Consider the following 13,354-nt stretch of genomic DNA (forward strand, 5'->3'; position numbering starts at 1 on the left):
AACAACATCATATTGTTTCAATGCCTTCAGCTACCGGCACCGCAACACAGACTCGCTCGGCAGGGCAACGCGGACGTAGGGGAAGGGGCCGTGGAGGAAACCGACGAGCTCCTCAAGACGCCGGCAAGGGGACCGTTGCCCAAAGGGCTCCATCTGAGGAGGCCGCATCGCCGGTCAAGGTAGCAGACAATAGCGACAAGAGCGCAGAAGCAGTTGACCAGGTTGACGATGCTGTGGTATGCTGGATTTGCGCCGAGCAGGTCAAGTACTGGTCCGTGTCCGAATGCAACCACCGCACCTGTCATGTATGTGCCCTCCGTCTACGTGCGCTGTACAAAAAATTGGAATGCACTTTCTGCAAGGCAAGTCTTGATTTTGAACGTCATGATTGTACAGAATCACTGTCCTTTTTATTTAATGTATTCTGACACGGTATACAGGAGCCGCAGCTCTCGGTGATCTTCACCACATCGCCTGATGCGCCGTGGGCATCCTATACCCCGGACCTGATTCCTTTCAGGGACCCTAAGTTATCCATTTCATTCGAGACACAGGAGATGATGGAAGAGACCCTCATCCTCCTCCGATTTAATTGTCCTGATCCAAGCTGTGATTACGTCGGCAATGGCTGGAGCGACCTTAGGCTGCATGTGCGCGCTGTACACGGGAAGTTGATGTGGTATGTCCCCGTGGTGTTTATGTGGAACTTCTCATAATGTCTCGGCGCGATAAGCGATCTTTGCATCCGACACAAGAAAATCTTCTCGCATGAGCATGCTCTTTATGCGCCAAACCAGCTTCCTATTCATGTTCCTTCAATCTATCGTGCCCATGGTTCTTCCAGAAAAGACAAGGAACAAATTGAGGGTGGTGTCCATCCACTGTGCGAATTTTGTCGCGAATGCTACTTCAGTGACGACGAGTTATACGCTCATATGCGGGAGAGACACGAGGAATGTTTTGTTTGCAAGCGTAACGAAGTCACAGACCAGTAGTAAGTCTGCACCGTGATAACTATTCGTTTAGTAAGCTGAATTACCTCCAGCTTCCGCAATTATGATGCCTTAGTGAGTTACACTGGCTGCCGGTCGTTGCGCAAGTTTTCATCGTCTTCCTCAGGAGCAACACTTCATGCATGCTCACCATCCATGCACCCAGCCGCAATGCCTGGCGCGCAAATTCGTCGTCTTCGGTTCCGCGCTTGATCTTAAGGCACACATGGTCGAAGACCACGGCGCGGAGATGTCTTCCCGCGATAAGAGGGACGCGATGCGAATACAGGCGGACTTCGAATATGAGGAGGTCGCTGGCAGCAGGCGCGGGAGGAGAGGCGGGGGCGGTCGTGAGCGCGACAGAGAGCCTCCGCCGGCTCCTCTTCCGCCTAGTCCATCGCGTCTGAACGCCGCTGGTGCTCGCAGGAGAGAAGCCTTCAGTGGTAACTTGACTGGCCATGCAAATGCAGCTTCCAATAACGTCACGCCCAATATCAGCCGACCTCCCTCTCCACCGCGAAATGACGGTGAGCCTACAACGGTTGAGTGAGTACCTTTACAGTCTTCTGGTCTTCTAGATGTTGATTATCATCTAGGAGGAACGCTGGGCTTGCCAGTCGCATAAGCTCGCTGGCACCGAACTCTACAGCTGCTGTGACAGCTATCCAAGCTGCTATTCGTTCATATCGTGTCTCTGAATCTGCTGCGCGTGACCTGATTCTCACCGTGTGGAACATCTTGGATCACAATCTTGATGGGACTGCTAGTATCATCAATTCCCTGGTGGATCTTATGGATGAAGAAGAAAAGAAGAAAGATCTATTGTCCGCTTGGAACGGGTTCAAGATTGAGGTACGTCGTTTTTCATGTCAATGCTGCGCTCAACAGTGACACTTCCGGCAGCAACGCAGCCAATTTCCCGAGCTCGTGCCCACCGCTATTGGGACGGACTGGGCCGGTGTGACCAGCGGGCGCGTTCTGAATGCAAAGCACTTAACTGTCTCCCGGTCGTCGTCGCAATCGTCCAGACAAGTCTGGGATCGTGTCGCGCGAGCGGCAGCATCCTCGTCGACATCATCCTCAGCTTTCCCTCCACCGCGGCCACCGGAACGCTTCCCTCCACTCCAGTCCGCCAGCCCGTCTACCACGCCCTTCCGGCAGCCTCAGCGCACCACCCCATGGGCATCCTCAAGTTCAGCTGCGCCTCCTCCTGTTCGCGTGCCGATGTCCGTGCCAGGCCCTGGTGCAAGCAGCAAACCAGCAGCCCCTGTGCTCTCGAAGTCTGCGTTCCCGGAGCTTCCCACCTTCACTTCTACGCGTGCTCCCAAGGGGGCCGTGAGTGGAAATCAGTCAATGAGACGCATCTTGGGCGATTCCACCCCAGCAACCTCCGCGTGGGGCAGCGGAAAGACAGCTGCAAATGGAATGAACGGGGGTACGCCGCCGAGCACTGCAGAGGAGCCTGAGGAAGAAGAGGTAGGATCTCGAGAGCAGACTCCTGGGAAGAAGAAGGGGAAGGGGAAACAGAAGCAAACGTTGTTCACATTTGGTTCATTTCCTACATGAAATGAACGACGCTGACGAGAGAGGCCAGATGAAGGATTTTATCTCCATATCGCAGTGTATTTTCGACCGTGAGAGGTCATGCAGGTTATGCAAAGGGTGTCAACCGCACAGGCTTCCCTTGCATGCCAGAGCGCCGTGAAGCATTATGATTCGGAGCAGACTCACCTGTTGCAGCTCATCAACGGTGAAGATCATGAGATGTGGTTAGCAATCGGATGGAAATTACTGCAGACAGCATTGCGTGAGTATATCAGAAAGAAGACTGCAGACAGACTCAGATTGGTTCGACCGGGAAGTTTGACAGAACTCACTTGTATGCAACCGTACGAGAACAAATATGACCCCAACCTACTGTGTCTTCATGAAATTCTGGTCGCGTATTCGTTTTCGGTTCTCCTGCCTCATCCTACGCTTCTCCGCCTTCCCACCCGGCCCATCGTCCTCCAATACCTTCGGGCTCAGCAGGGTCCACAGCCACTCCGGGTACTCCTCGTCTGGCAGCGCAATTACTGGCGGCTGGTCCTTAAGATACGCGAGCCCATCCAAGATCGTATTTGGCTCGCACGAAGACTTCGAAAAGGCTGCAAAGCACGCTGTCTAGCTGAAGGAGGAGCCAACAACGCGGCGACTTACTCCCTGCTGGTGATTCCTCCCCGTCCACCGGTGTTTCTGCCTTCATCCCAACATTTTTTGGCGCCTCTCCCTTGCTAGTGTACGCCCTCCGGACGACGCAGCAGATATTGAGCCGTGGTGGTCGTCGAAGAGCATGAAGAAGGGACATTTTGCGTGACGTGACTAGTGCGGGCGTGACTCCGTACTTGTGTCGCGGTCTCGTGCGACCGCGTTCGCCTAGTGTTAGTGACCCGTCGTCGATATCACCTCCGCCCGACTCCTGCGTCTGCTTTGATAATTACTGGCGCCATCTCTCAATCAATTGGACCAAGCGCACTGCGATGTTGATATATTGCACTCTTTGTTGAAGTCGAGCGGGCAGTCGTAGAAGAACCTCATTAACATTCATACTGACTCGACGTGTCTGAGAAATTATTATCTACGGATCGTTGGGGTGTAAAACAAGAGGCGAAGAAGAAAGCTTGGATTTTGGACAATAGACTTCGTCCACCTTCAAATTTTCGAGAGCGCAAACCGTCGCCCGGCGCCGGACAGCACGATACCACTCCAGCACCCAACGAACTGCCCGATCTGCAATCTTACGTTCAAAGACCTCACAGCTCTCATCCGTCTACCAGAATGCTATGATGTATCAGACGAGGTTCTTGTATTACAATGTCGGGATTACTTCTACGACCAACGATAAAAAACAAGGAGCAGGAGGACAAGACAGCAATGCGAACAAAACATCTGCAACGAGAGATAAAGTGAAAACGGCAAGCACCAGCCTAGTCGACGCCGTGCATCATGATGCTGGCAGCGTCGGGTGTAGGAGCGAGTAGACGTTTTCTAAGGCATCTGATTTTCAACCAGCTCAGTATATTCTGATGTGAAAGGCATAACAGGATGGCGATGAGCTCAGTATTTCAGAGATTGGCGGGCACTACTCACCCGCATGAACGCACACAATCGTGGCGGATGCGCTCGGCCATGAACACTCTCTGCACGCGGTGTTGAAGACGGAAGGATCGACGAGATCTCGATTTCGATCTCGTCGTCCTCGAAGATATCGGACTGGCCATAGAACATTTCGATAAATAACGACAGATTCAGCGGGAGACCTGGGTTACCAATGCGAAGCTTGAGCGGTATCGTGGAGGTTCTTCTGTATGGCGATAATCTACCGTTTTCTAGCGGGAACAACCTCGTCAGGAACTGAGACGATGGGAAGGCGCATCCGCAACTTACCATGAGATCCTCATACGGTGGAGGGTGTCTCTTTAGGTAGCCTGCACGGCGTGTAGAGTTGACTGCACCATACGACGGCAACTGGTGATCAGACGGAGACGACAGAGACTGGCGAATGAAACTTGAGGCGCTATATAGCGGCAGTTGGCGAGTCTTGGATGACGATAGGGAAAACGAAGGGAATCGCGACTCAGAGCGTCGCATCTTGTGGGTGTATTTGGAGAAAGAGCGTGTTGGATGGGGCGCAAAAAGAGTGTATCACGTATGCCGCAGTCTCTGCGCTCCTAGGTGGAGGAAGTCGGGAGACCGGGCAGAAGTGCAGGCGCGTTGCTTCGCCTGTTATATATGAGAAGTTCTTAGCTAGTGCCGCTGAGAGCGCGAACTCTTAAGATGGGAACATGACCATACGCAGCACCATTGTGCGCTCCTTTTGGACAGGATGACTAGGAGAGGGACGCCCCATCGACTCATGCGGCAAGCATCAATGAATCACTGCCTATTTACGAGAAAAATCTTCAAAAGAAGGAAACTTCGTGCACCAGATGGCCTAAGGCAGAGGACCCTGCAAATTCTTCCAATATTCTCAAATGATATAGCCACAAAACAAATTGGAAGCTGGCAACCAGAAGAACATATTGGAATTGTGACGTAGAGCTAGTCCGAGCATCGTCAGACAGAAGTCACCGTGAGATGCTAGCCGAGGAAATTTTCCGAGCATCCTAGCATCGAGTATAACCTCGAACAAATGGCTCTAGGGCGTTGGATCACTGTCCAGTCAATGCAGAGCACTGACTTAATCCCGGGAGACAGAGATATCGACCGGACGCGCCTACACTAGCACGATCCTTAGGATACAGATAGTGACCTCCTTCGTGACCACCTGAAACCTCACACTCCAATCGGAGGAAGGTGTCGGCCATACTTATGGCCTTCACCTTCACATCCCCACGGAGAGCTAGAACTGCAAATTTCGCACGCGCGGGTAGCGGGGAGGAACTGCGAGATAATATGAATAACAACACAATCGTACCTTGAACACGTAAAGATAATGCTCTCTGTGGATGGGAATGAACAGTACTATAGATCTGTGAAGGACGGATGGCTGTAAGCAAGCTCTGGAAACACCATTCATCTGGACAGGGGAGTACGGTTATATCTTAGAAACATGCGCTCAATGTCCATCCTTGCTATCGCAATTCGTGAGCAGCCCATGACAGACATGTGCGTCAACTCACCTTAATATTGATGCCTCGCTGGAAGCGAATAGCGAGCGCTCTGCCATCAGAGCTACAAGCCTCGAAAACAGGGTGAGCTACCAGAAACCCCAGTTGATAGACCGGATGCATCACCGATGAGAGCGTGTGCGAACACACGAGAAGTCACGCCTAGCCTACAGGAGTAACGAAGGTAGGAGATGGTTGAGATGGCTTCGAGTCCAAGCTTCGAAAAGTCTGTCTTGCTACCACGTTGCCCTTGCAGCCCACGCAAGTTCCACCTGCATAGCTTTGTATGCGAAGTCCAACATAGTCATATAAGCTGCAAGTGCTCGGGGGCGAATACTAGTCGACGTGGCAATGATTCCCAACCATTTGACCGTCAACACCTCTCGTAATATTGGCAATGGGACTTTTGCAAAGACCACCTATATTTCTGCGCAGACATAGAGAAAGAGGTTCCGAGAAATGGTATTTTCAAGGGTCGGGAGACGAAGTATCGGCGTTCAGACTTGCACCTTCAACTGTCTGTTCCCTCCCTCCTCAGTCTTCCTGAAGCTCAGGCTGAGCTAACGCAGTCAGGCGCCACACCTTTGAGTCAGACGCACGTAGCACTTCCAATCCGGTGTTGAACCTGAACAGCGTGGAATTGGGCAGACCATTTGGCGAGAGGGGTCATGTTTGGGAGACGGTGCAGAGCGACGGCGGTGTGACTAGCGAAAGACGAGTGACTCGAAATGGCTGAGCGAGCTAGCCGAGTCCGATTCTAGTTGTCTGCAGCCACAGCCTGCAGCGCTCAACCTGAGGCAACACGTAATTCCTGCGTTCGCTTCAACGACCACGGCTTCATTTTTTCACGTCCTTCGAGCGTTCTGTCTGAGGAGAGGGTCTTGATTGTCTCTTCACTCGCGCAACACCGGCCATGGCTGCCTCGTTCGCTGCGTACGCGTCTCAGTATTTGAATAGACAACAGACCTCTGCATCTAGTCTGTCCTCATCTCAGCCTCTCTTCTTCTCTTTTACGACCGACGATGGCTCTCGTGCAGGCAATATTGACGAAGCAGACCTCGATGACCTAGACGATCCCCATCTGCATGCAGCCGGCATGAGCAGAACTACCACGAGGAGAGACGATTCGGAGCATGGAGCAGACGACAACTCGGACGATCCGTATCTGCGTTTGGACGAGGAGGACCCAGGGGTGCCCCGACATCAGGCCCACTCTATACCGTTGCTACAAGCTTCAGAGGGAGACAGTGCTAAGGGATGGTTGGCGCATGCTTCCCCTCTCCGGTCGCCTTCACCATCACCCTCTTCCTCGCTTGATTCGAGGAGTCCACCACCAGATATTCTCAGTCCGACCTTTCGTCCACCCATTCACGCTGATCCGCAGCCACAACCTCCACCACCACCTCGTACAGCTGTCTCGCTCTCCTTGACCGAGTCATTGCTGCCTCGAGACGGCCACACACGACCCCTGGACGTGTTCTCCTTGCCCGATCCCCGCTATGTTTCCCGGCGGCGGCGGAAATACAACGATTATATCTGGACAGCTGTTTGGTGTGCCGGACTAAGCACATGTCTCTTCTTCTCCATCCTTATCCTTTTTGTCACTCGCAAGCCGACCACACCTCCACGCGCCAGTCTTCCGTACATGACCCTCCTCCATACCGTTCCATTACTCACGATTCTCATCTTCCTGAGCGCCATCGTCGCATATCTGCATGTGTTCCTTCTCCGCATATTTGTTAAGCCTATGATGATTGCGACTTCAGTCTTCATACCAGCGACACTACTCATCTCCGCAGTCTGGGCATTTGTAGGCAGTTTCATGTGGGATGGAACACAAGAGCCAACGTGGGGAGAAACAGTAGGGTGAGTCTGATTGATCATGATAATGTCCGCGTACTCACTTTTTGTGCAGTCTTCGCCTATTCTCCTTGGTTCCATTGGTGTTATCCCTATTGACTGCACGGAAACTGCTTGACCTCCCTCGGGACATCCATACTGCTTCATCCCTGCTCACGCTGACGACGCGTTTGCTGATGGCAAATCCCTTTCTTCTTGCGCTCTCCCCGACTGTTTTACTCGCAATACTCCTGGCATCTGTTCCCTTCATGACTTTGGCCTTCCGTCTTCTCTTGATCGGGTATTTCTCTCATCCCTCTGGCAACATGTCTGGCTGGGAATGGCATGTCAGGGGCTGGGCGAATTGGGCCATCGCGGGCACAGTTGGTATTTGGCTCTGGAGTTGGGGTGTCGCTCGGGGTGTGCTGCGGGTGACCTGTGCGGGGGTCATAGGTGCATGGTTTTTCGCCGAGTAGGTAGCACATCTTCTCTTGTGCATGCTATGCCTCATTTACCTCATCTAGCCCCGATGCGACTCCTCCCGCGCCCACGAACACTCACACTATCCATGCTGCACTCACACGAGCAATGCAGCCATCGCTTGGGTCCATTGTCCTGTCTGCCTTGATCATCGCGTCTGTACGGTGTCTCGGGCTGCTCGCGGCTGGTCTGCGCATCCTACCGGCCTATCTTCCGCCTTACCTACGCGTAGCAAGTGTCGGTGCCAGCATGGCTGCAGGCTATTTGGAGGGCGCGACGAGCACACTCAGCACGCACGCACTGGTATATATTGGCCTTACAGGCGATCCGTTCTTCCCTAGCGCGCGGAGAGCGCGTGCGCTCACCGCTGCAGTGGAGAGCTCCTCGGTTGTGAATTACCGAAGAAGGTTCAAGACTGAGCGTGAGTGCCGCCGTTCCTCGCCGTATCTAGGTGTATTGACAACAAGTGCGTGTTCAGCTTCTCTGACAATTTTGACTGTCGCGCCCTTGACGCTTATGTTTCCCTTCGCACTGGGAACGTACTTGTTCGTTGCACACACGTTGAACGCGCCCGACCAGGCTCTGTCAGCGGCCATGCTTGCGGGCAGTGTCACTTCGCTGGTCGGACTGTTCTGTATAGGGCTGGTGAAGGATACGTGAGTATTGTTTGCGATCCCCGTTTTGTAATCTGTCTTTACTTATAACATTCACATCTTTGACAGTGCAGACACGCTGTATATCTGCTACTGCATAGACAGGGATGTTGGTGACCGACACAGGGAGGAAGTCGTCGAGGCTGTAAGTTTTGACACCTTTGAGTTGTTTGATCCGAGGTTGACGTCATCGCAGTTCGAGTACGAAAGCAGAAGACGGCCAGCGCAGACACACCACCATGACCCTGCAGCACCAATGCACGAACAGCGTGGTCGCTCGCGCGAAGTCCATCGACCCTCACCTGCGCCCCCGCGTGCCGAGACACCCGATCCCTTCCAGCACTCCCCGTCCGTCATAGACTCACCTCCAATACCGGATCCCATACCGCTCGTGTCGTCCACTCACGACTCCAAGGCGCGATTGCCCCTGAGTCGCCGCGAGAGCCTTTTGCAGGACCCGCTGATCCGCTTGACTCCACTTGAGGCCCATACAGAGAGCGATGAAGAGGAAGGCGAGGAGTCGCAGCTCTTCCCTGGGTCGGATCTGTTCTAGGCGGTTGGTTACGGGATTCGCTATCGCACGTTGTCCGAGATGGCGACCCAGCGGACGTAGGAGGCAGTCGTCATGCGCATGACCGGGACAAACAGTTGTGGGCAGTGTGCTGTCGGAAGGTGACCGGATGCATCTTGATCTATCCATCCGAAATTTCATCGTGGTTGAAGAAGTTGGAGCTTGCCCCTCGATGCCCTGGGTATTTAATGCAGTGTCATGCATGCCAGTGTAAATGTCGTCAATAAGGCTATCCATACGTCGCTTTGCTTTATCGCTCGTCCAATAATCTTCCGCATTAAGCGGATCGTTTTCCGCAATTCATCCTGGTGTATATAATGTTTCTTCGATAGATAATTCATGAGTTGAACCTGGTCCTCATGGTCTCCTTGATTCTGTCTACGCACGTGGTTGGAACCCGCATTCAATTTCCGAGTCTCCGCTCTTTCTTGCCTTCTTTTATCACCTCCATACAAGAGAGTTTTGCATATTGAAACTTAGACTCGGTCGGCGAAGCATTCTCGAATACTGCAGCGTCCTGAATGGGTCCACTAGCAAGGACATCAGCACTCGAAGGCCCGTCGCCAGTGACAGCGCATTCGAAAGAGCTCTACCACGAATTATTCAATTGGCACGGCGGCTGGTCTCACACACCATCAGGATAAGTCATTACACAAAGGCGTAAAAATCCATCTCATTCCCACCGATCGAGGCTGCAGGTGTATCGGTGAGAGCATCTGGAATTCTCCCATCCGTTCGATCGTTCACGAACTAGTGCTCCCGTTTCCTCGGGGCCTGTGCAGATATGTAGGTTGAGAATTGCACAGGCCGGAAATGGATCACCCATGCGATTAGAACTCACGCTGCGTCTCAGCTTGTCTCAGGCCATACAGAAACGCCCTTCGAGCTTCAAGCGTCAAGGACGTGGGTGCTTACCTTGGTCAGCGGTTTACTGACATCCTTGTCCTTAAATTCAGATGCTTATCTGCGTGTGTATAATGAACGCATCAGATGACGGCGCAGGCATCCACTCGTGCCTGCTCATCTCACACTGGACCTCATGGGAACACTCGAGCTGAATCAGTGCGCCCTCCGGCTCATGTCGAGCTGAGTATCAGAATCCACGGCCAGCGTTTAATTCCCTGAGCTTATTCAACATTTAACGAACAGGTGAGCCGCCGATTCTGTTGTGTGCGCCGAATAGAGCGTCACCGCAGACTCGTGTCCAATGCAGCGCGCCAGTGTCCTGCTCCTCCGATGTCCCAGGACACGAGAATCAGCAAACAGAGTGGGGTAAAATTTGCCGGTCCCCTAAGCGGTGCTCGTCTATCTATGTCCATGCCTAATCCATGACCGGTGACCGCATCTCTCGTATCCACATAGTTTGGCGGAGAGGTGCTCCGGTCGCTCGGAGTCTCACGGCGGTATGGAGACGCGCACCGCTAGGTGTCGCGGAGGAAGGTCGTATCTGAATGGCTTTGGTCTCTCCAATGGGTGGCGCTCACCCGCTTTCCTGCGGTATGACGATGAATTTAGGAAGACTCAATTGCGCCGCTGTCCTGCGCAGACCATGCAATGTATCATGGGCTCTGCACAATCTACGTGACACACTTCGCCGGCTTGAACTGCGTATATATATATAACTCTGACTCGGAGGCCAACTCGTGGCTGCCCACGTTCACGCTCGGCCACTTTTTAATTGGGACCACTCTCACTCACTGACACTAAGCAGCCCGTCCGTTGACCTCCGCTTGTACATTCTGAGCCTCCAGACTCCCGCCTCGTTATCGCGCCATCCGGATCTTCGAATGAATCCCAAGCTGACTCCCTGAGTCATCTATGCAGAGTGTGTACAACTCGCCCGCTCCACTATCTCGCCGACATGATACGTCATGTTATGCGCATCGCAAGAGCTAATCGCGACTTTCTGAGCTCATGTCCTTGCCCGCGTGATGAGTATATTGTGGGCGAGATAACGAAAGGGACGGAGCTCGCCCGCCCTCGGATGGGTTGCGCAGCCCTGATTTGTGCAGTACTGCCGCAGCGTGGCTCATGTACGTATATGTACGGGAGTGCTCGCAGCCCGGCTCCACTCGCAGTAATCGGTAGCATGTAGTACTATCCAGATATCTCAGAAAGGATTCCTCCAATCCAGTGCCGCCTGATTCTCGACAAAGCCGTAGGGGGTGTATGTATTACGCCACCACAACGCGCCCATCGCCGAATAACAAAGTCACAAAATCGCAAAATCACAACGCAACATCACGACAAATATTCTCACTAAGCACCTTGTGGAGAAGTCTGCAGACTGCGTGCATGTGGAAGTGGGTCCATGCGCTCCTCGAGGCCGGAGAGCAGGGCCGCCTAGCACAAGATGTGCTGAAAATGCGGAAATTTGGGGCACAGATGAGCGCGTCGGCGTGCACGGCGAGTGGGCCGGGTACACCAAGGAGAACATCTCGTTCGCTAAGTTGTAGACGCTGCGGCAGCGCACGAGGCGATAGCCAAGAAAAAGAGATAAAAATGCACGCTCGAACGAATGGAAGGAGGCCCGCAAAGCTTACAAGCCAGTTACGAGGCAGAGCGTGCTGTTGCCAAGAACGTAGAATCAGATGGGCTTGCAAATTCGATTTGAATTTGAGGAGTCTGCCAAGAGTCCTGATTTCGGATGACAGGATGCACGGTGTGGTGGTCACGGAAGTCTGCTTGGTCGGGCTCTCCGGCATACACATGTTGATGCTATCTAAACTGGGAGTCTGTGGACGACGCGTGAAAGCACTGAGGCTAGGAAGAAGGGGTGAAATGCTCGGGATTTAGGTAGGTCGCCATCGTGTGGGGCGGAGATGTACTGCTCCGTCGGGCTCGCCGGCACGCGCATGGAATGTGACAATTCTTTGATAGTACCGAAGTCGGAGGGTCCGTGGATGGTGCGTGCAGGCAGGGAGGCCGAAACGAAGAGGGTGGGTAGATGCAGGGACTTTCGGAGGTCGAATGCATATAGCGGGCCATGCATCGTGAAATGCGCCATCTCTTGCCTAGTGGAGAAAGCCAAGATCATAGTTCCGGCCGTGGACGACGCGTGAAAGCAGAGAGGCAGGAAGGAAGAGGGCAGACACGCTCGCAAGTCGACGAGAATGGAAACACACCATGCACACCGCTGGAGGCCCGCGCTTCCTGGAGATGGAATGCGAGCGTAAGCCACGGCATGTTGCACTGTCCTAATGCTGGTGGTTGTGGTACCATCGTTGACCTGGATATACCAAAATTCTGGTCCCGCGTGCAGCGCCTGATGCGATAGCCCCCGGCATCCCATACGATGTTTCGATGGCACACAGAATATGACAGGTGATCTTTCTGGATCATTTTGAGCAACGCTGAATACCGTAGAGATATCGTTGTGTGTCGCCAGCCAGATATAGTGCCGCAATCACGAATTCTCTGGGACCGAGGCAGGAGACACATACTTACCAAAACATTGACGTATCAAGAGCAGGCACGCAGGCTCCTACATGTGCGATTTAGAAACAATCAGATAAAATAGAGCCGTAGAAAAAAATATGGCACTTCCGTGTCATTCACATCTGGGTTAAGGATAGTAATGGTTTTCAGCGCTCTATAGCGGTATGAATGAAATAGCATTACCAACGGCAAAGCTTACCTTAACGGTGTGATAGTTGTGCATGCTGGAGCCACACTTTCGGCAAGGATTCAAGCAAGCCGACTGAGAAAACGGCGAATATATTGAGTCAATCACTAGCACGTCCGGGGGATCTTCGAAGGCCGGCATAAAACAAACAGGTTGAGCACCTACATAACATACGAGATCGTCAGTAGATGGAGACAGCTATTGATCAAAGAGTACTTGACACCGAACATGACAATGTAGCTCCGCGTCAGAAGCTTTGAGGCTGACCGTGTAACGACTCACAGGTGTCTCGGGACACATTCTATGTGTTTCTACGCGATAACGTCGCCAAATCCTCAGAGACAGTCATGCCTACGCAATGCTGGACAAGTAGCATTTCCAAGGGAGGACGAGGCTGAGTCGGCAGCCATTTAACAGATATGTTTAGCACGCACTCACACAATATTGTACTACCGAAAGCTGGGAATCATGGGAATCATGGAACCAAGCTATTGCCTAGCTATGCAACAGTAGTAATGAGATTGCGCAAAGTCAGAGACAAGTTC

The 13,354-nt window shown here is 52.9% G+C and overlaps 5 protein-coding genes across 5 annotated transcripts; 2 read left to right on the top strand and 3 right to left on the bottom strand.

The window, feature by feature from the left end:
• Positions 1-20: 20 nt before the first annotated feature.
• SCP_0402020 (hypothetical protein) lies at positions 21-2,558 on the top strand (the record flags this gene model as incomplete). Its single annotated transcript, XM_027756941.1, has 7 exons — positions 21-362; positions 441-679; positions 734-994; positions 1,046-1,067; positions 1,120-1,538; positions 1,589-1,844; positions 1,896-2,558. 7 exons carry the CDS (start codon positions 21-23, stop codon positions 2,556-2,558), a joined length of 2,202 nt encoding a protein of 733 aa, XP_027612742.1.
• Positions 2,559-2,906: 348 nt separating this feature from the next.
• Positions 2,907-3,339, bottom strand: SCP_0402030 (54S ribosomal protein L37, mitochondrial; the record flags this gene model as incomplete). The annotated part of the gene is made up of 2 exons (XM_027756942.1): positions 2,907-3,139; positions 3,192-3,339. The coding sequence occupies 2 exons, from the start codon at positions 3,337-3,339 to the stop codon at positions 2,907-2,909; spliced, it is 381 nt and encodes a 126-aa protein (XP_027612743.1).
• A 619-nt stretch (positions 3,340-3,958) lies between these two features.
• On the bottom strand, positions 3,959-4,622 carry SCP_0402040 (hypothetical protein; the record flags this gene model as incomplete). Its single annotated transcript, XM_027756943.1, has 4 exons — positions 3,959-4,054; positions 4,122-4,244; positions 4,301-4,360; positions 4,419-4,622. 4 exons carry the CDS (start codon positions 4,620-4,622, stop codon positions 3,959-3,961), a joined length of 483 nt encoding a protein of 160 aa, XP_027612744.1.
• Positions 4,623-5,589: 967 nt separating this feature from the next.
• Positions 5,590-6,311, bottom strand: SCP_0402050 (hypothetical protein; the record flags this gene model as incomplete). Its single annotated transcript, XM_027756944.1, has 5 exons — positions 5,590-5,601; positions 5,654-5,705; positions 5,768-5,808; positions 6,151-6,184; positions 6,241-6,311. The coding sequence occupies 5 exons, from the start codon at positions 6,309-6,311 to the stop codon at positions 5,590-5,592; spliced, it is 210 nt and encodes a 69-aa protein (XP_027612745.1).
• A 243-nt stretch (positions 6,312-6,554) lies between these two features.
• Positions 6,555-9,166, top strand: SCP_0402060 (hypothetical protein; the record flags this gene model as incomplete). The annotated part of the gene is made up of 7 exons (XM_027756945.1): positions 6,555-6,618; positions 6,679-7,507; positions 7,557-7,952; positions 8,005-8,381; positions 8,439-8,616; positions 8,683-8,758; positions 8,810-9,166. 7 exons carry the CDS (start codon positions 6,555-6,557, stop codon positions 9,164-9,166), a joined length of 2,277 nt encoding a protein of 758 aa, XP_027612746.1.
• Positions 9,167-13,354: the final 4,188 nt, after the last annotated feature.

The sequence above is a fragment of the Sparassis crispa genome (assembly GCF_003851025.1).
Source record: "Sparassis crispa DNA, contig_000003F, whole genome shotgun sequence".
NCBI classification, from domain to species: Eukaryota; Fungi; Basidiomycota; class Agaricomycetes; order Polyporales; family Sparassidaceae; genus Sparassis; species Sparassis crispa.